The 23,417-nt window shown below is 40.3% G+C and overlaps 1 protein-coding gene across 2 annotated transcripts; it reads right to left on the bottom strand.

Moving 5' to 3' along the window:
- LOC117374715 (venom nerve growth factor 1) lies at nucleotides 1-18,021 on the bottom strand. Of its 2 annotated transcripts, none has more exons than XM_055223430.1 (2): nucleotides 17,563-18,021; nucleotides 1-1,758 (listed from the first exon to the last, which is right to left on the bottom strand). In XM_055223430.1, exon 2 carries the CDS (start codon nucleotides 1,737-1,739, stop codon nucleotides 666-668), a length of 1,074 nt encoding a protein of 357 aa, XP_055079405.1. In that variant the 5' UTR covers nucleotides 1,740-1,758; nucleotides 17,563-18,021; the 3' UTR covers nucleotides 1-665. The 2 variants fall into 2 exon arrangements, with proteins under 2 accessions (XP_055079405.1, XP_033826795.2); XM_033970904.2 differs by having other exon boundaries at nucleotides 606-1,758; nucleotides 17,665-18,015.
- Nucleotides 18,022-23,417: the final 5,396 nt, after the last annotated feature.

A 23,417-nucleotide genomic window follows, 5' to 3' on the forward strand; every position in this document is an offset into this window, starting at 1 on the left:
GTGGGTTAACCTGTTCTTGGCACTTTAATGTTTTTTTCAAACAGTAAACATCTTGGTTAAGGTTCACGTATTGTTTAAAGGTCCTTTGTTACACTAAAGTGACTCTTGAGAGCTTTAAACCATGTTCTAATGATGTTAGCTCCTCAAAAACACCTGGAGCTATGTTTCAGTAACTCTTCATTATTAGTCTGTCTACATCGCCAAAGCTCAAAATGCTCTGTTCCACCTTGTGTTGTCAAGAAGTGATAGTTTTCAAGTTACCTTTTGTTCAGTAAAGATTGGAAATTCCAGGGCCGAAATTATTCAAATGATTCTAGTGAAAGTGTAAACAGTGGAGCACTTCTTGTATTGCCACATGACATCACTGGTGAACAAGAGGTAAAAGTAGCTGTTAACTTGAAAACTATCAGTTCATGACATCATAAGGTGAAACAGAGCATTTTGAGCTTTGGAGATGTAGCCAGACTAATAATAAAGGGTGAGACTGAATATGTGAATGAAACAAAACATAACTCCAGGTATGTTTTTGAGGAGATAACATTTGTAACATGTCTTAAAGACATATTATAATGTTTTGTTAAATATGACAGTCCTCCATTTTGAACTCCTCCTCTTCTCCTCCTCCTCTTGTCCCTTGCCCTAATGGCCCCTCCCTCCCTCACCATTTAGCCCCGCCCTCTTCCTGACGGTGCCTTGTTATTGGTCCGGGACAGCAGCACGCACACACAGGACGCGTCGATGCGGATCCACCTCCAGCCCATGCGGTTGTTAGCGTCTTTGGTTAATGCACGCACAAACGACGACTTGGCGATGCATTTGCTCTTCCACTGCTTCTTGTCGATGCCCAGGCAGCTCGCCCCATCCACGCCCGTCTCCTCGTGGCGCCCGTCCTGCGGCTGCTCCGCCTGGCGACACCGTGTCTCGTAAAAGTACTGCTTGATGGGCCCACTCTGGGTTTGGATCTCCTGTATAATGGTCACCTTGTTTCCCTTCGTGTCCACTGCCGTAGTTTTGTCCGTGACCCAAACGTTCACCGACTCGCAAACTGACCTTTGACCCCAGCGCGACTCCGTTAAGTGCGACCGTTTCTCACGTTTGGAACGGTCGCCGTCCGGATGCTCATCCCAGGCTAGATCCTCCTCGTCCTCGAGCATGAGCAGAGGGGGCGGTTGCTGCGGAGGAGATGTGCTGAACAAAACTCGCGGGTGAGCGTCCAAAAACATGTCCCCTTCAAATAATCCATCCAACTCCAAAAGTCCCATGTCGGAATTCTTTTCCAAACTCCTTTCTGTCCTTTGCAAAGTCAAATCTACGGTATTCCTCAAACTCTCAGGACTAGCAGCAGCACCAGAGTCTTGCATATCATTTTTAATATTAGAATCTAAGTTATTTTTGTATATTTTAGCGTCTCTTTGCCCCTCTGTGACCTCTGGAGTCCAGACCGGCGTAGACTCTGTGGGTGGAACCTCCAAAGTGGTCACTAAGTTCAAATTGTAAACTCCACTATCGTCGTTCGTCATAAAATCCCCTTGGTTCTGCTGTTCGGCCATGTTGTAGTCCACTGGAGTTGATTTGTAGTCCGCTGGGGCAGTGTTGTAGTCCTGGGGCTGATGGGAGCTGTAGTCCGGAGCATGGTGCAGCGGAGGAGGAAGTGATGCGGCTACGATCCGGGCAGCGGGCTTGTGAGGGAAGGGCAGGGCCGAGGCGATCACCATGGCAACCAGGGGAAGCCAGTGCATCACTCCCAAAACAGATCAGCTGAAAAAGAGAGAGAGCACTATGTCAGAGGTGAGTGAATCACACTTTTAATTGTTGCAGACGTGTTATACAAGTGTTAACGGCATGTCCCAACTGTGGCCCGGGGGCTCACTGAGTCTCAAAGCTAACAGTCACTTTAATTAAAATCAGAAAACATAAAATAGCAACCTATTAAAATTGAAATTAATTAAAATAAAGACTACCAAACTATTTTTATATGTACAAGACTTCAGTTGTGGCGCTGTTTCAATATTTATTATGCCTCAAAATTAACATTAGCGTTATCATGGAGGCACAAACATCAGAAGTGTCCTCCAGTGAAGTATTGATTATTTGTGTAGTGTTTAACATGTTGTCAGAGCCTCCCAGCCACAGCTCCCTATCTACTGTCCGATCTTTAAATATGTATTAACTTTAGCGCGATTCATAGAAATAAAATCAAACAGGAAGTAGTGACGCTAACGGTGAGGTTACCGGGGGCGCTATTGTGCCCATAGCCAGTTTGAGCTTCGGAGATGTAGACTGACTAATTATAAATGATTACTCAAACATGTGTGAATGAAACACAACACAACTCCAGGTATGGTTTTGTAATATAAAACCTGTAAATCACAAATGTAATCAGTGTGAACCCAGTAAACCCAGACTCAGAATCGTCCTGGGCCTAATGCCGATCTGAGAGGGACGTCAGCGGCTCCATGTAAACGTACAGCAGGGTTTTACGAGCGCCCACAGGTTTACGAGTCTGTATTGTAGGTATTTTAGCTTTACAATCTCTGGCACCAGCTCTGGAAAAGTGCACCCATCTCTCTTTAACAACAAAACCTGCACACAGCACAAGACTGTCAAAGCAGCGTCCTTAAGCTGGGTCAGGACTTTTACGACATCAGAGGAAGTGACCTAAACAACGGCGGACAATAGCCTCAATAACAGGCTAGTGCTAAACGCTAGCACGAGCTATTAAAGCTAATGACCGGCTACAGAAAGTGTAGGTGTGACGAGGGCAGGGACTTCCTCTGGGCTATTGTTTACTAGGCTCAGACAAGACATCAGGTTTAAAGAGAGAGAGATGATGTAATCAGGCCTGGACATTTGAAAACAGTGGGAGTAAAATGGCGTCCAGTTTCTCTGGTTTTGTTTTACATGATGAGATATTTTAGCAAACAGGCATCCAGTGCATTAGAGCTGCAGGACAAGAGAAACTACATTAGTCTCACAATGGGGAAATTACAGTGTTGCAACATACAGTTTAAGAACAGCAAGAGATTGGAAATAGGCAGTCAAAAATCAATCAATAAATAAATAAATATTTGAAAATAAACAAAACTTTGAGCAACACTACAAGTTTAATCAAATAAAAATGAAATAAAATTAACAAATAAAAAATACATGAAATTAAATAAATAAAAATAAATTCATAAATAAATTAATAAACCTATTAATAAATAAATAAAATAAAAATAAAGGGCTACAGCATGTACAATGAGTAGCTCTGGCTATTATTATATATGTTGCAGCATATGAACAGGATAAACAGCAGCTGAAGAGACTTCAGTGTGTGATACATATATTAATATATATATAATTAATTTCAACAAACTTAAAATTGTAAGGTGAAATGTTGCACACATTTTTTAAATATGATGCAAGTTTAGATTTAATGTCCTCAGTGAGAGCTTAACCTCCCTGTGTCTCCATGGGGTCTTACTCTGTGTAAAAGATGCCAGCCCTGTAGTTTACACCATAGACCATATGCTGCATTCCAGGCAATTGGGAGATTGGATATTTCCCAGTTAAAGGATACGAGTTCCGACCTCAGAGTGTTCCAGCTGAATTAACTTGTATGTAAACCATACGGCTAATGCTCAACCAAAGGCTATAGAAATGTAAACATGTGACGATACTAGAATGCTGTCGGATTTCAAATAAATATTATAACTCATTTAATCAGTATCATCTGTTGCCATGGTTTCTGTGCTGGTTTAACCTCAGATCCATGTTTTGTGCTGATCACATCGTTGCAATATGTCACAGTTGAACTCGAAGTGGGAGTTGTTGATCACCTCAAAATTCACAAGTGGAAATGACCAGTTCCAGTGGCGTTCCAGGGAATTTTTTCAAGACAGAGGTGGGAAATATCCCAGTCACCAGTTGCCCGGAACGCACCATTAGGCTAGAGTTAATTCCATAACTTTTACCTAGCAACCATGAGGTAAACAAGGGCCAAAACTTGTTTAAATCGCACAATAGTATTTTATAGACTATTAAAATTAATGGCAACACCTTTGTTTAATTAAATGGAAGCTTAAACTCTCAGAAAAATGTCTTCCTTGTGTCTCCCTGTTTTGGATGGAGTTTTCTGTCGATGACAGAGGGATTCTGTTTAAAACTCAGCACTACATCCTGTATTTGTGTACTTTTCTTCTCAACTTTTTCACACAATCTGCCACTGAACTGATATAAAACAGATAAATATTTAGCACAGGTCTTATCCCACAAAACCCAGTCAGAAATAGAAAAACATGAAAACCTGTCATGCGCACTTTACTGCCATACTTTGGGACCTTTCAGACAAAGCATAACATCTGTATATGGAGACAAGCAGATGGTGGACCTCAAACTCGAAAGGTCACGTAATGCCCCTTTAAAAATAAATCTAATTGTAAATGCCAAAACATGTCCAATGAAACTTAATAGACCCATTACCCCCCCAAGCACACAATGTAAAGTTATTATTTAATTAGCAGTGACACGATGAGCCGTCCAACGGGTTCCACTGGTTTCACTTTTATGTTTTTACGGAACATAAACTTTTCCTGGACTCAAACTGCTGCTTCAGTCTGAGGAGCAGGTCAGAAAACCTTTCAAATGTCTCACACCAATTACCACCAAAGGCAATATCTGTCTCTCCGAGTACCGCTAACCTGCTAGCCGCCGTGTTCCAAATAAGAAATGAGCATAGGTGCACTTCCGGCTCCATCAACTCTGGCTCCAATTCACTTTCTACAACTGCTGCTGTCAGGGTCATAATTTTGGTCTTAAAATGTTCATATTGACACACTCTACATGATCCTGGGGTTTTAATTTCACTATTGTGTCCGTAAGTCAAGATATGAACATTAATAACAGACAAATCTTGCACCTTCTTTCCCAGAGGTCACTCAAGCATGGTCCACCCATATTGAAAAAAATAAAAGAAAAAAATGTCACGGGTTGAAAAACATGGTGGGTTTCTGCAGAATCAATGAGAGAAGTGCTAAACTATTCATCTGAGGTGAGAGAAATGGGAGTTTATTTGTATATTTTTGTTATAGGTGACCAATCAGCTCCTTCATTTCACATGCCATTGAAAAAACGGATCTTGGACAGTCGCATTTAACCTTGAGACGCAGGGACGCAAGGACGTGGGACCAGACTGAGATCAATCTGCATTAAAAAAATACAGAGAGTGATAAGTCTGGATGTGTTTGAAGAAAAAAAATTCCATTTTCAGTCCCTACACTGGTATCGGTTAAAATGTGGTTTCAGGAGAAGAAGGCTAATATTATAACTGTGTTGGAACTGAAAAGAAAAAGATACTTAGTGTATCTTTAAATAATGTCTTTCCTGTGTTTATCATCTATGACAGAATGATGAGAAGTAATTTGTCACTGTGCTGCTTCACTCTTCCGACTCTGGTGTGTTTCTCTTCATGTTAAGTGGGTCTTCCCGTCTCTGTTGTGTGACTTGATTCAGGGTGCTGTTCATTTACAATGGAAACTTTGGAGGAGCCTAGAGGCCAAACCGTACAAAACTGGACATGGGTCTAAATGGCTTTTCTGATCAGGGGCACGTAACAGATCATAAAAGAAGTATTTTTTTTTCTCTTCATTCTAAAGTTTGAGCATTCCTATAGGTGGCTCCCTCGCATTGATCATTGCATGTGACATATGAATGTAATCAGTGGCAGCCAGTGTCTAAGTGATTCAAATTTCAACACGATTTGAGTGATGTGGGTTGAACATTCTTTGATTTTGCAGACTCCACCACCAGCAGAGGGCGCTGTGCTCTGGGGTGTGCTGATTCTAAAATAACGGCGACTTGTGAATGAAACAAACCCAAACAACTCCAGAGCTGTTCTACAAAAGAGTGTGACCCCAGGCTCCAGGCCGATGTGGAGACAGGTCAGACTGCTCATTTCACCTCAGCACTTTGTCATTAGTTTTAAGATTTTACTACAAATCTTGGCCAGTTTTTTAGTAAAAAAAACAACAACATATATTTAGTGTATATTTTTTCTTACTAGTTATTAAATGTAGAGGTAATTCCATGGTTAGATGAATAAAAATTAAAACCTTAATTTTGTCAAATAAATGTTAAAAATGTCTGCGCTACTTCCTGTATTTTGTACTTTTCTTTAAATTAGGACTAAACCAGGACTAAACCAGGATTAAACCAGGACTAAACCAGGACTAAATCAAGACTAATCCAGAGAGAACAGGGGTAGGAGCAACCATGGCCTGTGCAGGTGTGACAGGAGCAGGTGTGACAGGAGCAGGTGTGACAGGAGCAGGTGTGGTTCTGATGATGGAGCTTAAGCACCTTCACTCACAGTTACTCAGTTTTTGACAGAGCAGTGACACATTCACTCAGCAGGGACAAGACAAGATATTTTTGAAATCCATAGCACCTATATTTTCACCCTGACCCTAAACTTAAAGAGGGGGTATTTGACTTCTTTTGGATACAGGGGTATTAACTGTAACACATAACATATTTAGATTTTTTTTTGTTCCCCCTCCCTTTGCTCCCTGTGTTAAGTCACTCCCCCTTCAGAGCTCTATCACAACACAATCAGCTGCATCCCACTGATGAAATCACTGCACATCACATCAGGTTCAGCAAGCTGCTGTGTACAGTTTTGTATCATATTTCTGTATTTTTATGGAGAATTGTCGTGTGGGAGCATGGGTGACGTAGGCTTGTGGGTGGAGCCCTGTACAGGTTTGTACTACTAACTGTAAGGACAGTTTGAATAGTGCCCAGGAGAGATTGCTAGATTACTCAAACAAATTCTTCAGGCATGTTTTTGATGAGGAAACAATGTTATAACATGGGAGAAAGTAAAAACAAAAATCATTTTAGCATAATATCCCATTTATCCCCTGACCGTGACCGTAACCTACAACCAAACACATGTCAGAATAAAAAAAATATGTTACATGTACATGAGGTCATTCAGGACGCTATTCGTTGTGTGTTTGTATAGACTTCCACAGAAGCACAATCATGGACCAGGTCTTTAGGAGGACTGAAACATGGTCTGAACATGAGGAACTCAGCTCTCCAGTACAACACAGACTACTGCGTGAATAAAATAAAAGCAGATACGTTATAGGTTAAGGTAGACTCTATTGTTCTCTGCATTTGACCCATCCTTCAGTGACACTGGGGGAGGTGCAGAAGACCCATCTCCACATCCTGAGCCTCAGCTGGAGGTGCATGTTTCGGGTTGATTATGTAATCCTACATTTATACAAACACAAGTGTCTCAGTAAACCGGAGTAAACATGACAGGGGTAAATAGGAGTAAACACAACAGGAGTAAACACGACAGGAGTAAATAGGAGTAAACACGATAGGAGTAAACACGATAGGAGTAAAGATGACAGGAGTAAACACGACAGGAGTAAACACAACAGGAGTAAACACGACAGGTGTAAACACGACAGGAGTAAACACAACAGGAGTAAACACGACAGGTGTAAACACGACAGGAGTAAACACGACAGGAGTAAACACAACAGGAGTAAACACGACAGGTGTAAACACGACAGGAGCAAACACGACAGGAGTAAACACGACAGGAGTAAACACGACAGGAGTAAACACGACAGGAGTAAACACGACAGGTGTAAACACGACAGGTGTAAACACGACAGGTGTAAACACGACAGGAGTAAATAGGAGTAAACACGACAGGAGTAAACACGACAGGTGTAAACACAACAGGAGTAAACCGGAGCAGACAGGAGTAAACAGCAGTAAACACGACAGGAGTAAATAGGAATAAACACAACAGGAGTAAACAGGAGTAAACAAGAATAAACAGGAGTAAACACAACAGGAGTAAACAGGAGTAAACAAGAATAAACAGGAGTAAACACAACAGGAGTAAACAGGAGTAAACAAGAATAAACAGGAGTAAACACAACAGGAGTAAACCGGAGCAGACAGGAGTAAACATAACAGGAGTAAACATGACAGGAGTAAACACAACAGGAGTAAACACAACAGGAGTAAACTGGAGCAGACAGGAGTAAACAAGAGTAAACACAACAGGAGTAAACAAGAATAAACAGGAGTAAACACAACAGGCCTAAACATGACAGGAGTAAACACAACAGGAGTAAACATGACAGGAGTAAACACAACAGGAGTAAACAGTAGCTGTGTTCAGAGCCTGAGGACAGTCTCTGGTTAAACTCCACCTGCTGCATTCTGCTTGTGCCTCTCCTTTAACCCTGACAACTCTACTAACAGGTCATCGACACCCAAGGGTGCTACAGCTCTGAACCGATCCGAACGGGTTCGATCCAGATCAAGACCAGATCCAGGTCAAGACCAGATCCAGGTTCAACCCGCTACAGGCCGAAATCGCTCTGACCCAGGTCAGCTCTGACGTAAGGCCTCAGACTTCCCTTTTCCAGCGCAGCCGCGTGTGTAATATTTGAGCTGTGATTCACAAACACGTTTCAAATACGGCTGATCCTTCATGACAGAGGAGGCGTGATGACAGAGGAGGTGTGTTCACATTATGTCATGACTAACGCAGTGTCACAGATCCGGCAGAGCTCACCAGGCATTTCCTCACTGGAGGATTCCAATGAGGGGTTGATCAAACAGACCTGCCCAATGTGGCTCCTCCAGTGATAAACAGCGTCTTTAGTCACAGGGCTTTTCTAACGGCTTCACCCTCTGAGCTCACTCCTCACAGTGTGACGAGAGAGCTACATCTGCTGCCACAGCTGCCCTGAGGCAGACTCACCTAAACATAGCTGTCAGACACAGAAATATAAGGCTCATGATAGTACCTGCAATCCAGTGATAACTTAATAGGACTCATTTGTGCCACTATAAAAACTCTTAACAAGTCTTTGAATGTGGTGAATGTGATACCTCCACCTGTTTCACTTCACACTGGCTCATTCTGACTCTTTACGCTCTGCAACGTTTGGATCTAACTTCTGGACTGTCAAATGTGAACTTCAGAAAACTCATAGTGTTTTTACAGAGTTTGCTGGCAGTCTTGTTACTTGCTAAAAGACATGAGACCTGAAGTAGACCTGAGATAAACCTAAAGTAGACCTGAGGTAGACCTGAGGTAGACCTGAGGTAGACCTGAGGTAGACCTGAGATAGACCTGAGGTAAACCTAAAATCGACCTGAGGTAGACCTGAGGTAAACCTAAAATTGACCTGAGGTAGACCTGAAGTAGATCTGAAGTAGACCTGACCAGGATCAGGCTCTGAGCAGCAGCTGCTCCAGTGACAGAGGGACAAAGTCTGACCTAAATCACCTGTTTGTCTCATGTGCACACTGTTCACATTAAACGGAGGTGTATTTAGTTAAAGCGGAGTCTCATTAGTTAAAGTGGGAGTCTGTTTAGTTAAAGAGGAGGTCTCATTAGTTAAAGTGACACTAAACAAAGTGTTTTATCCAGATGAATGTTGAGTTTCTGTGGAGATCTCACGGCTCAGCTCCACCCTCACGGCCCATTAGACCAATGATACGCAACATTTACCTCTGCACAAACAACTAGGTCCAACAAAGACCAGAGACCAGGGACCAGGGACCAGAGACCAGAATAAAAACCAGGGACCATGTTTCCATATCCACAGTAGAGAACTGCCCCACTGTTTTTAGAAACATTTTAATGTTGTGTCCTTCAGTAAAGAGACTGAGGCTGAGTGAGAGCTGCTAAACTGTCAACCCCAAAATACCTGAACTCTAGTGACACCAGAGCCACACGCCCACGCACCACATCTAAACAAGGACTAAACTGGGACTAAACCAGGACTAAACCAGGAGTAAACCAGGAGTAAACCAGGAGTAAACCAGGAGTAAACCAGGAGTAAACCAGGACTGCAAAGACTAAGCCACAACTACAACGACAGGACTAAACCAGGTCAAACTAGCACAAAACTGAGAACATTCCCTGTGACTGTCACACGCCTCACAGAAAGAAGGTTGCAGGTCTTTCTGTTTGAAGTTTGCATGTTCTCCCTGTGTCTGTGTAGAGTTTACATGTTCTCCCTGTGTCTGTGTAGAGTTTGCATGTTCTCCCTGTGTCTGAGTGACTTTCCTCCAAAGAAGAGACACTAAAGGATGGGTCAAATGTAGAGGACACATTTCACTATGCCACCAAGTGCATGCATGGTGTGATTGTCTTATATGCTGTAGTGACCATCATAACTACATTTGAGGCGTATATTTCTGATTAATATGTGTTGGTTAATTCCCCTGACATCCTGCTCAAGTCTATACCTGAGCCCCTCCAGGAGTTAAACCATAGACTGTATAAAGAAGTGGACTGAGGGAGTGTGTTTGGAGGTTGTTAAAGGTAACACTGCATCAAACCTGCATCGCTGATTTAACCGGGGGTCAGAGCTTAGCAACGCTGTCAATCAAACCTATTACTAGCAGTAGCAGGAGCGACCTCAGGGTAAAAAGGCGCCTGATTTATCTGTTACAAATGATCATATCTTGATTTAGGGACAAAATAGCAAAATAAAAGCACACAAAAGAGAGCGGGTTAGTACGAACATTTTTTTGTGTCCATTCAAATTGTGATTTCAATTTGATTGTGACGACTCTCGCAGCTGTAGGTAGAGTGTGGTTTTATGTGGATGTGCCCCTGGTTTATGCCCCGCTCTGGGGTCCGAGTGGGTCCTCGGGGGGTAATCCTCTTTAGACACACACTAGCGCCCCCTGTTGTGTATTTAACGAGACTCATCCACATGTAACGGGATTATCACTGAATAATCCCACATCAATGACTAACTAAATTAAGATGTTAAAGTAAAATATGAATGCACTCTCTCTACGCTCCTCTGCTCCTTGTACTCCTTAACCTCCTTAGTCTCCTCCTCACCTCCACCAGTGCTTTTACTTCACAGTCTGGAGTTAGGTGGTGTCCCCTTGATTTCTCATAAAAAACTCTTGCATTGCTGAGGGCGATGAAGGTCTAGATGTGGTTCTGAATATTCAGAGAGACAGAAATAAGAGGCTGTGATTGGACCGTCCAAAAAACTTTATCTCCCAGGTGAGACACTGCCGATTGGGTTAAGTCAAATTTACATTCAGAAAAAAGGAAAGAGAGAGAGAAAGAGACTCAAACAGAGAGAGAGAGAGAAATAAATAGTGAAACTGAAAAAGAGGGAGACAGACCAGAAAGAGACAGAACAGAGAGAGAACAGAGCGAGAAAGAAAGAGAAAGAAAGAGAGAGTGTAAGTGTAATAAGAGGGCGAGAGGAGAGAAGATGGGGGGCGTATGACACAGAGGGGCTGTCTGACACATAGGGAAGTTTAGTTCTTAAAGGGGACGTTATTACCTAAATATTTTGCAGATTTTGTGATTTGTTAATCGTGACCAGAGAAATTAAAGGCCCTGTACCTGATTTTTCCTACAATCTGTCTCGCCCCAGTGCAGATATATTGTATAAGCAGCTCTTGAGGTCAAAATAAGTCTGCTGTGTGCCGTCTGCATCCAATTATAAAGTGCTTTATTCTCCGATAATCAGGAAGTGCGTGTTAGCATAGTAGTTTTTGTTAGTTTTACTGTGATGACAAAACTCTGCTCTGGTCTCTGAAAGTTGTGAAAAGTACTTATAAACTCATTGTGGTGAATAACTAGGATGTTCGGACTGCATAAGGTAAGTGAGGAATAACTTTGTCCCACTGCGAACTGTTTAAAATTAACTAGTTCTGTTTTTCATGATTTTTAAGACAGTAAAAATTGGGTGCACCACCTTTAACCTTTTTGCACTCTCCTTTTCTTTACAAAACAGATTGTTGTGCTGATCCGAGTCTTCGTGAGTTAGTGAAAGGAGCTGAAAGAGGCAGAAGTGGCAGTTCTGGTTCCTTTGATAACACCGGGTCAAATGCCGCCTGCAGTGTGTGGAACGCCTGGGATTTAGCCACGTGAGCAGGTGACTCACTGCCTCACCTGCCTGACCTCTACCAAGGCAAACACAGGGACCGCATCAGAGGAGCCACGAGCCCTCCACAAACACAACACTACAGTTCACAGGGAGCACGTGGGATAGTAGTAGTATGAGCAGGACTGGGAGATTAATCCTGTACAAACATGTTCTGAAATGTCCTTATGTGTCAGATGCCCTCCCTGTGTCTCTTTACAAACTAAAGCTTTTTATTGTCTGATAATCAGGAAGTGCACATTAGCGTGCTAGTTGTTGTTAGCTTTACCGTGATGACAAGCTCAAAGTTCAGTGTTTTTTCATTAATTAAGTATTTATTTAATTTGTTTTCAATCCCAGATGTAATTGTGATCAGTTCTATACATTTCAGATTTATTAAGGTTGTTTTTTTTCCAAACACTGCATCTGTCCTGGCATTTCCCAAAGTCTGAAAAACGAGCTGCACAAAAACCTGAATGATATGTTCTTCTTGTAGTGCATAAACAAACAAGAGTAACTATATTTCATCTGTAATCAGTGCTTTCGGATCAGACCCAGCCAGAAGTGAGGTTTTATAAGGTGAATAATAGTCGCTGTATCTGATTTTTACTGTCTTAAAAACATGAAAAACAGAACTAGCTCTTTTTAAACAGTTTGCAGTGTTCCAAAGTTATTCGTCACGTACCTTATGAAATCAGAGCATCCTAATGATTCACCATGATGAGTTTATAAGCACTTTTCACAACTTTCTAGGACCAGAGTCATAAAGCTAGCAACAACTTCTAGTGGATTTATGTTGACTATATATCTGTACTGACACAGTTAGCTCAAACACGTGGGGAACATCAGCTACAGGGCCTTTAACTCAGAATATATATATATAGTGTATTAGGTTTTTTTGTTTAGTATGAACTACTACAAACAGTACAAGCTGCAGTGAAAGAAGTATTTGAGTCTGTTAAGTAAAAGTACAGATGCAAAAAATGCTTAAGTAAAAGTAAAGTACCCCTTTAAAAATGTACCCAAGCTTCAAATGTAGTGATTTTGATAAATCAGAATCAGAATCACTTTTATTGATCCCCGAAGGGAAATTCACTTAGTTAACCGATGCCACAACCACAGGATAGAATTTAAGAATAAGAATAAAAAGTCATTTAAATAAGAATAAAATTTGTGCAATAAGAATAAAGTGTCATGCAATAAGAATAAAGTGTCGGTGTTAAACAAAATAAATAAATAGATCATCTCACAAAATCACACACTATTTACATCTATGTACAAAGTGTACAAAGATAAAGATTTGTTCTGAATTTGGTTCAGTAGAAACAATGGAATGTATTGTTTTTTTCTGTTTTAATTTGTATATTTTTGTTTGCTCAAATTATCAAGCTTTTCAGTCCTGCTCAAAAATGTAGTCGGGTAGAAAGTACAGATACCTGCTCTTAAATGTAGTGAAGTAAAAGTAAAAAGTACCTATTGTAAATGTACTTAAGTAAAGTACAGATACGAAAAATTTGTACTTATGTAGTTCTGTCATGATAACACATTTGATAGACAGTACTTTACTACTTTTACTTTGTTACGTTCCACCACTGCAACTAACAATACTAATATCATACAACTAATACTAGACATATCGAGTCCCCAGACACAGCAGGTCCACTGTTACACCACGATTACACCAGTAGAGTTAAACACATTTAACACTGCTCACACTCAGGTTTATTCACTTCTTTAGAAGCATTTTGATCAGAAGCCATGCAGCCTGAGGACACTGTAAAAACACAGGAAGAGAGTCCAGATACTTCTCTACAAAAGTGCATTTTTCCCAGTGGAAGTACTTGTGTTATAAAATATATTTATGTGAACACAACATGCTCAAATAAAAGAGTCCATATAAAAGTATGTGGGGTATTAAACATGACGTCTCCTAAACATTGTTCTGCATTTGCCCGGAGTGCTCTGACTCTCTCTGCTTCTCTCTGACTTTCTCTGACTCTCTGACTTTCTGCCTCTCTCTGCCTCTGCCTCTCTCTTATTCGCTCTCTGACTTTCTCTGACTCTCTCTCTGTGACTCTCTGACTTTCTCTGACTCTCTCTCTGTGACTCTCTGACTTTCTGCCTGTCTCTGACTCTGCCTCTCTCTTATTCGCTCTCTGACTTTCTCCGACTCGCTCTCTGACTTCCTCTGACTCTCTCTCTGATTCGCTCTTTGACTTTCTCTGGCTCTCTATGCCTCTCTCACTGACTTTCTCTGGCTCTCTCTAACTCCATGCCTCTCTTTGACTCTGTCTCTGCCTCTCTCTCTTTCTGACTTTCTCTGACTCTCTGCCTCTCTATAGCTCTCATTCTCTGCCTCTCTTTGACTATATCTCTGCCTCTCTCTCGCTGACTGTCTCTGTCTCTCTATAGCTCTCATTCTCTGCCTCTCTTTGACTCTATCTCTGCCTCTCTCTCCCTGACTTTCTCTGGCTCTCTGCCTCTTTATAGCTCTCATTCTCTGCCTCTCTTTGACTCTATCTCTGCCTCTCTCTCTTTCTGACTTTCTCTGGCTCTCTGCCTCTCTATAGCTCTCACTCTCTGCCTCTCTTTGACTCTATCTCTGCCTCTCTCTCACTGACTTTCTCTGCCTCTCTTTGACTCTGTCTCTGCCTCTCTATCCTCTCTCTCACTCTGGCTCTTTCAGACTCTCTGACTCTCTCTAACTCTCTCTCTGACTCAAGCTCTCTCAGTCTCTCTCTAGCTCTCTCTGACTCTCTCTGGGTCTCTCTAACTCTCTTTCAGACTCGCTCTGACATAACAGGACACAAAACAGACACCGTTTTCAGTATTAGGTAACTGAAAACTTACGGCAATAACTCCACAAATGACATAACTTTCTCCCACAAATGCACCGACTACTCTGATTGTTTTACTTCTATGGAGTATTAAAGAGGGGTATTTTACTTCTATGGGGTATTAAAGAGGGCTATTTAACTTTTATGGGGTATTAACTGTAACACATAACATACTTAGATCACCATGTTTCCTTTTCATTGTTTTAAAAATGCTATATTCGCCCAAAGCAACGTATTAACATGTTTTATGAGTTTCAGTTTCATTTTTGGTGCTCTGAATCTCCCTGCCCTTTGCTCTCTGTGCTAAGTCACTCCCCCTTCAGAGCACTATCACAACACAATCAGCGTGCATCCGACTAAAGAAACTACTGCACATAAAATCAGGTTTGTCAAGTTGCTGTGTACAGTGTTGTATCACGTATTGTATATTTATGGAGAATTGTCGTGTGGCAGCATGGGTGATGTAGGCTTGTGGGTGGAGCCTCGTACTGCTAATTATAAGGAGGGTTTGAATAGTGCCAGGAGAGATCGCTAAACTACTCAAGCATGCAAGGATGACATCTAAAACCTCTTCAGGCATGTTTTTGGTAAGACAACAATGTTATAACATGGGAGAAAATAAAAGAAAAAAATTTGCATAATACCTAATACCTAATACTATATTAATAACACCATAATAATACTTTACATAATTACCGTAATAATCATTAACTGGACAACATACAAACATGCGGTTAGCAAAATGTTAAGAATGCAGAACTACATTTTGTTCATTTCAAAATATTTTCTGGCTCTCGTCTTGGCAGTTCTCTCCGTCTCAACCTGGTCCAACTTCGATTAAAAAATGTCCCGAGGGCAGTTGGCGCTACAGAAATAATTGGATTGTGTTGACTAGTCAAAGAAAGACTGAAACTGTGGCAGCTCTAATCACCACAGTAAAAACTTCAATCTGTCAAAGCACTGAAGGAGTCAAAGCAACAAAATGCAAAGGTCCCATGTTGTGCTGTTCTCTGATCTATGTTATAACGTTGTTTCCTCATCACAAACAGACCTGGAGTTGTGTTTTGTTTACACATGTTTAGCACACAGACAATGCATATTTAGGCTAAGTTCTTCTCTCAAATGGAAAACACTCTGTTCCACCTAATGTAATGTCATGTGGTAATACAGGAAGTGCTCCACTGTGCTTTTAAACTCCATACACCTTCACTAGAATCATTTAGATCATTTCAGCCCTGGAATTTCCAATCTCACCTGAATAAAAGTTAAAAGGAGCTGTTAATTTTAAATCTAACGCTTCAATGACATTACAAGATGGAACAGAGGATTTTGAGCTTTGGAGATGTAGACAGATTAATAATAAAGGGTTACTAACATGTGTGAATAAAACAAAACACAACAGCGGGTATGTTTTTAAGGAGGTATCAAATTTATAATAGGGCTTAAAGTTCACTAGAGGCATTTTGTGTAGGACCTTTAGCAATCCAAAGTAGATGTATGTTTAAGAAATAGATTTCTGTTCAAAGTTCATATTTTAAACATGTCCCGAAGAACTGACAAATAGACTGAAGTATTAACTGAAAAACTAATCACATTTTCAAAGCGTGTTACAGATCTAAACTAAAGGGTTAGCAGTTATTATGCAGAATGAAAGCAAATATTTTGTTTGTGGAGGAAATTATGGCATTTCAAAAAAATGTCTGCTTTTGCTAATTGTGTCTATTCAAATTGCAATTAATCTTGCAGCCCAAACATTTGCATAAGAACATCTGGCCTAATCCTAAACAAAACTGTAACGCTTAAGTTCTCAGACTTCTGCCTCTGACTGTCCATTCTCTATAAGCAATGTCTGTGCTGCGTGATAACACTATAAAAACAACACTACATCAAATACAGCTATTTATGTGAACGCTGGCAAGGAGTCTGGGGTCCTCCTCTGGGATAGTCATGGCTCAGTCCTGGTTTAGTTCTGGTACAGGCCTGGTTTAGACTTGTTTTAGTCCTCGTTTAGTCCTGGTTCACACCTGGCTCACTCCTTGGTTTAGTCCTGGTTTAGTACTGGTTTAGTCCATGTTTAGTCCTGGTTTACTCCTGTTTTAGATTTGGTTTTAAACCCCTGTTTGGTTCTGTTTTAGTCCTGATTTAGTCTTGGTTTAGTCCTGCTTTAGTCCTGGTTTATTCCTTGGTTTAGTCCTGGTTTAGTTCTGGTTTATTCCTTGGTTTAGTCCTGGTTTGGTGCTCTGGTTCACTCCTGGCCTTGGTACTGTTCTAGCCCTGTTTTATACCTGTTTTAGTGTTGGTTAAATTCTGATGTTGTCCTGACCTGGTTATCTTGGTTCACTCCAGGTTTGGTGCCATTCTGGTCCTGGTTTAGTCCTGTATAGTCCTGTTTTAGTCCTGTTTAGTCTAGTTTTAGTCCAGTTTTAGTCCTGCTGGTGTAGTCCTGGCCCGGTTAACTCCAGATTTGGTGAAGCTTTAGACCTGGTTTAGTCTTCATTTAGTCCTGGTATAGTCCTGGTTTAGTCTTGTTTTAGTGTGAGTGTAGACCAGTTGATTGGCTCACTCCTAAATTGGCTCCGTTTAAGTCCTGGTTTACACCTGGTTCTTGCAAAGCCACATACTTGTCACATATTTTCTGGGAAGAGAAGTTTCTGATGTGCTATGAGGATAAATCCTTAGTGAAATTAGATTTGATAACCTCCTGCCATTCTCAAAACTTGGATTTTGGTTAGGCAGTGCCAAATCTCGTGCCACGGCTGCGTTTTGCGCGCAGTGGAGCCATGTCTTACCGTTTAGGAGAGATTCGGACCCCGCTTCCTTCCAGCTGACACATTGAGTAGAGGCTGCAGTCCTGTCGCTGAACTGGTTTAGAAACAATCCACAAAACTCACTTTAAAACCTTCAAATTCACGTTAAAAAGAGTTCCAAGTTCACGTGCTGCTCATTTCTTCCTCCTCTTGAGAGTCCGCGACATCGCATGTGCGCCCTAAAACCATGGATCTATATAATGTGATCTTATTATACGTCCATGTCTAAAACCCAACGAGGCAACAAGTTATAAAAAGTCTGCAGGAGCGCAAAAGCTTCTCCAAAGTGGGAGCGACGGCGGCATGGAGCAGGGAGCAAGGAAAACTCTAGGAAAACTGGGGGAAAGTCAATGTAACAGCGATAAAAAGTATTCCACACGTCGTTATTCCACCTCGAAGCTCGCGTAAAGCTGTCTGTGAGCGAAGAAATGACAAACTGCGATAGAGCCAGGCGTTTTAAGGTCCGCCTGGAACGCGTAAAGTCGGACAAGTGTCAAGTACGTTGGAGCTAACAGCGGAAATACCGGAAAACGCTTTTAAAAATAAAAGCACTCGCCATCAAAAGTAGTGCAATGGCGTTTTATTTTGAAGGTCCGATGAACTCTACTTCCGCCGCCGTGTGTAATGAATGAAAATAACCTGGCTGAGACATTGACACCTGCTATTCACGCTAATTCACACGTCTAATTTATTGTTTTAAAGCTAATTCAATTATTAAACGAGTCACAATTTACCAAGTGATGTTTGTCAATATAAGCGCTTTTGCATTTGACTTCATTTTATTTGAAAAAAATGTTCCTTCACATTGACGCAGAGCTATGAGCAGCACAACAGACACAATTTATTTAGAGCTGTTTTAATTATTTCCTAATTGTTAACTGGTTTTCTACTGTTGACTTGTTTTAAATGTCAGGCACAAACTCAATATTTAGCAGAGTTGTAGACTTTTATATTTGATATTAGACTGCATAAGTTCTGTGACATTTTAGATTGACTGTTTTGAGCTTTTACACACACAAAAAAACCCGTTAGTACCTTTGACAGTCATACACTTTTGCCACTCACGAATAACGTTCCAGAAGTTGTGACGTCAAAAACGTGCCGCTAACGTTAACAGTTACCCCTCCTGAAAAGTGGTGAAATTGTGTCAAAAATAAGTAAGATTTTATATGTCAACCACTTATACCTTCGAAATGTCCTGTGATAATATTTTAACGATATTTTTCTAATATTTGTTCTTAAATCCAACTGCTGAATGACCTTGATGTTTGAACTGAACTAATGCTAATGCTAACCTTAGCTCTTTATTAAAATACTGGAGCTCACCCGGGACTCAAGAGAAACACTATTATTTGGTGAGTACAACCTCTTTATTACAAGTTATGTGAATGTAATGTTTTGCTTATAAAATTGTAAATTGACTTTACCCCCAAAATAACCATTCTACCGATTTAGGACCCCCAGAGAAATAACAGTGACAGTGGTAATAACAGAAAGTGGCCAGACCTGTTAAATCCTCCTTATGTTTGTTCATTTGAGTAATTGTGTTATTAGACCCAATTTAATGTGCATTTGACAGGTTAGACTACTTAAATTTAAGATGTTACAAAAAAAGTCTTTTCTTGTTTTGTAATTCTGGTGAAGTTCATAATTTAACTTTACATCTGGGGCAGCAGATGTGACATACGTAGAATTCCATAACTGTTACCTAGCAACAATAATGTTAACTAGCACCAAATAGTTATATAATAATATATAATAATAATATATAATAAAAAATACAGCACCTTTATTTTGTTAATTGCAGGTTTAAACTGTCAGAAAATGTGCTCCTTGTGTGTCTGCTGGAGTTTTCCGTGTTGATGGCATTGGCAGAGGGATCCTATTTTACAACTCAGTGCTACTACCCTGTATTTTCCAACTTTTTATTTTCTACTTTTCGCCATAAACTGCCACTTAACAGAGGCAAAACTGTGATAAAGATTTACGACCGGTTCTATCCCACCAACCTAAGTCAGCATTAGAAAAATATAAATCTGTCAAACTTGCACTTTAACTAAAAATATACTGTTTTTATTTAAATAACTGATTAAAATCAGTGTCCTCCATTTTAGGAACCACTGACTTGGAGAGTCTTAAGTGCTTAATCTGAGGCATTTCTGAATGTATCTTTATTTCTTAGGTTCGCTGTGGCAGCGGTAGGATCAGTCTATAACCTCCAACAGTCACAACCATCCCAGGGCAGGGTAACAGAAGTGTGGATGCCTATTTCTGCGGATGGCCCTTTTCACTAATGACACAGGACTGAGACAAGGTGGGTGGAGTGAAACTCTGGACCCTCCATGTCCCAGTCCAGTTTTTTTGGTTTAGCGTTTTTTTATTTTACCGATACCTAGTTATTTCATGCAGTTGCTCATAAAATAGCTACAAAATCGAATCAGAATCACAATTTAAATAAACACAATTAGCAAATCACAGAGACAGTGCTATAATTTCCTCCACAAGCAACAAAATATCCTCTTATTTTGCATAAAAACTCCTCACCCTGTTGTTCAGATCTGCACAAACATGTTCTGAAATGTGATTCTTGTATTATTCTGTTCAGATTTCAGGCTTTTTGTCAAATACTTTTTAAAAACTTAGACTGAATCCTTTTATTAAAACATAATCGCAAAACTAATCACAATCACGATAAAAACATCACAATTCGATTTATTTTTTTCAAAATCATGTAACCAAAGACTAAAATGCTAACGTAGCAAGGCAAGTTGGGTATTTTGCACAAGGACACAACAAAAGTATGTGCTTGTCGGAATTTGGACCCTCCATTATTCAGATTTGTGGCCAAATATGCTCCTGTCGTAAGAGTCCTCTGTTACAATGAAGTGACTCTTGTGAGCTTTAAGCCATGTTATAATGTCGTTATCTCCTCAAAAACATACCTGGAGTCGTGTTTTGTTTCATTCACACATGTCTGAGTAATCCTTGAATTACACCGGTCAACACTAAATTTATTGTCTAAGATTTTTTAGCTGATTTAGGATCATTTTGATGTGCTGAATCCAAAAATCACATTGGTTTTGCTCAATTTGCTCAAGTTTTTTTTGTAACCCAGTGTTATTATTAGTCTGTTTACATCTCCAGAGCTCAAAATACTCTGTTCCACCTTGTGATGTCATGAAGCTATAGTTTAAGTTAACAGGTCCTTTTACCTTTAGTTCAGTGGAGATTAGGAATTCCAGGGCTGAAATCAAATTATTCTAATGAAGGTGTATGGAGTTTAAAAACACAGTGAAGCACTTCCTGTTTTTTCTGTTTGGGAGAAGAAGCCTAAATGTGCAGGGTTTGTGTGTTAAACATGTGTGAGTGAAACAAAACACAACTCCAGGTATGTTTATTATGAGGAAACAACATTAGAACACAGACCAGAAAATAGCGTAATATGGGCCCTTTAAAACAAATGAAACCTACTGCTTATGTAATGCAGTTAATATGCTAATCTAAATGCTGTTGTAACTAAATGTTTTAGAAGAAACATTGAAGAACAGCTTTTATGAGCATGTCAGCAGGTTGACTTAAGGCCTGCCAAAAACCTTAGGGGCACAAGAGAAGAATGTGAGGAACCATTATTATAGAAGAGGAATAAGTGAGGTTGATTTGAGTCTGGAATCCAACACAATCTTACAGAAAGTCTTGCGTTAGCAGTGAACCGCCCTCGTTGTCTCACTCTGACCTCCATGTACAGTTCATTCATAATAATGGGTAATAATAACACTCCTCCTCCTCTGCCCCTCCTCTTCAGGTGCCTCCCTCTGTTCTGAAGAAAACACTTTACAGCAGCACACGTGGCCCCAGCTTCAACCAGCGACCTGCTTTACTCACAAGGTACACGCTAGTGTTGTCACGATACATTTCAAATTTGGTTTAAATACTAAAGAATAGACTTGATACTGATTCCAATACCATGATGATAGTAAAAAACACTCTTTATTTGGACGATATAATGTGACTTTCAACATTAAATGGTAGTACTTTCTTTTATATTCCCATGTGGCTTTATATCTGTGTAATCATAGTGGTCCAGGTAAGTTCCATAATGATTCATGGGCGTATACTAGTCTGTGTCTTATACTTGTTCTGATCCAGCTCAAGATCATTCTAAAGCTATTCAGGAAAGGTTAATTTCTGCCCTGTGAGTGTGACTTTTTTAGTATTGAAACCTGCAAAAAATTAGTATCTAGTTTTGATTTTTAGTATTGATTTGTATTTGATTTTTGATAATTTTGACAACCTTAGTACATACAGACAAATCTCCATAGGGTCTTATTCTGTGCAAAAGCTGCTAGACCTCTACAAACAGGTTCTGAAAAGCATGCAATTCTTGGATTCGTTCAGCAGTTCAAGTGTCAGATATCAATGTGCGCTGTGAACTTAATCTTGATTTTAACACATAAATCTCAAACTAATATCTGTCACTTGGCACAGGGATTGTCAGCATGTAACTTCTGTTTGTGAAATACTTTTGTAATGCTCCTTTTGGCTTGTGTGAGAGTTTGCATTGGCAGGTAAGTGTCTTGCTTGGAGGCACAGGGCCAGGGTGCATCTCAAACTGATGACTTCATTGCGGGTGTCTCATTTCGGCCTTGCATTCGATACCTCCGCGTTTCCGAAGAATGACAAACATCTCTAGTGAAGCAACAGGTATCAGCTTCAGCTGCGATCAGAGCGGCTCCAATCACACAGCTCCGAATCCAACTCACAGCTCTTTAGAACCCCTGCAGTTTAAAGAGCCCATTTGACACTGTTGTCTGATCTATGTTATAATGTTGCTTCCTCATCAAAAACATACCTGGAGTCATGTTTTGTTTCATTCATACATTTTGAACACACAAATGTTTCTGCATATTTAGGCTTCAAAACACTCATAATCCCCCTTGTGATGTCATGTGATAACACAGGAAGTGCTCCACTGTGTTTTTAAACTCCATCCGCCTTCACTAGAATCATTTGGATAAATTCAACCCTGGATTGGCCAATCTTAACTAAAGGTAAAAGGAGCAGTTAACTTTAAAACTATACACTTTATGACATCACAAGGTGGAACAGAGCATTTTGACCTTTGCAGATGTAGACAGACTAAAAATGCAGGATTATTCAAACATGTGTGAATGAAACAAAACACAACTCCTGGTATGTTTTTGAGGATTTAACAACATTATAACATGACTTCAAGCTCAAAAGTCAATTTTGTGTATAATAGGACCTTTAAACTGAGCTGGAGACAGGTGAGAATTCTCAAGTGGAATTTGCTGGATTGCAGATGTGTTGACCTGAGTTGTGTTTACGGTTTACGGTTAATATCGCTGTAATTACTAGGCCTATCCACATGAAACAAAAACTGGCACCAAGTTCAGCTTCTTTTCTGTCAGTTTAAATAAACATAAGTCAAATGATTTATTCACAATGGCTTTATTAAGTGGTGCCAATATCCAACTCCAAGGATATGATTGTTGTCAGTTTAAAGGACTACACCATAGTAAAATATGGGGTAGTAAAATGCCTCCCCTTTCTCATCTCTAGACTCTTACCTGTCATAATAAGGGGAAATTGAAGTGCAGTCATGTTGATAGTTTTGGTGTCACAGCTGCTCATATTATGTTTCTGGCCTCCATCTCGATTCTCGATACCGATTCCAATACCGCATTCATAATAAAAAACACTCTTTCTTTAGACAATAGAGTGTGATTTTCAGCATTAAATGGTAGTACTTTCTTTTATATTCCCATGTGGCTTTATATCTGTGTAATCCCTCAGCGGTCCAGGTAGGTTCCATAGTG

This window comes from Periophthalmus magnuspinnatus, chromosome 8 (genome assembly GCF_009829125.3).
Source record: "Periophthalmus magnuspinnatus isolate fPerMag1 chromosome 8, fPerMag1.2.pri, whole genome shotgun sequence".
Taxonomy (NCBI): Eukaryota; Metazoa; Chordata; class Actinopteri; order Gobiiformes; family Gobiidae; genus Periophthalmus; species Periophthalmus magnuspinnatus.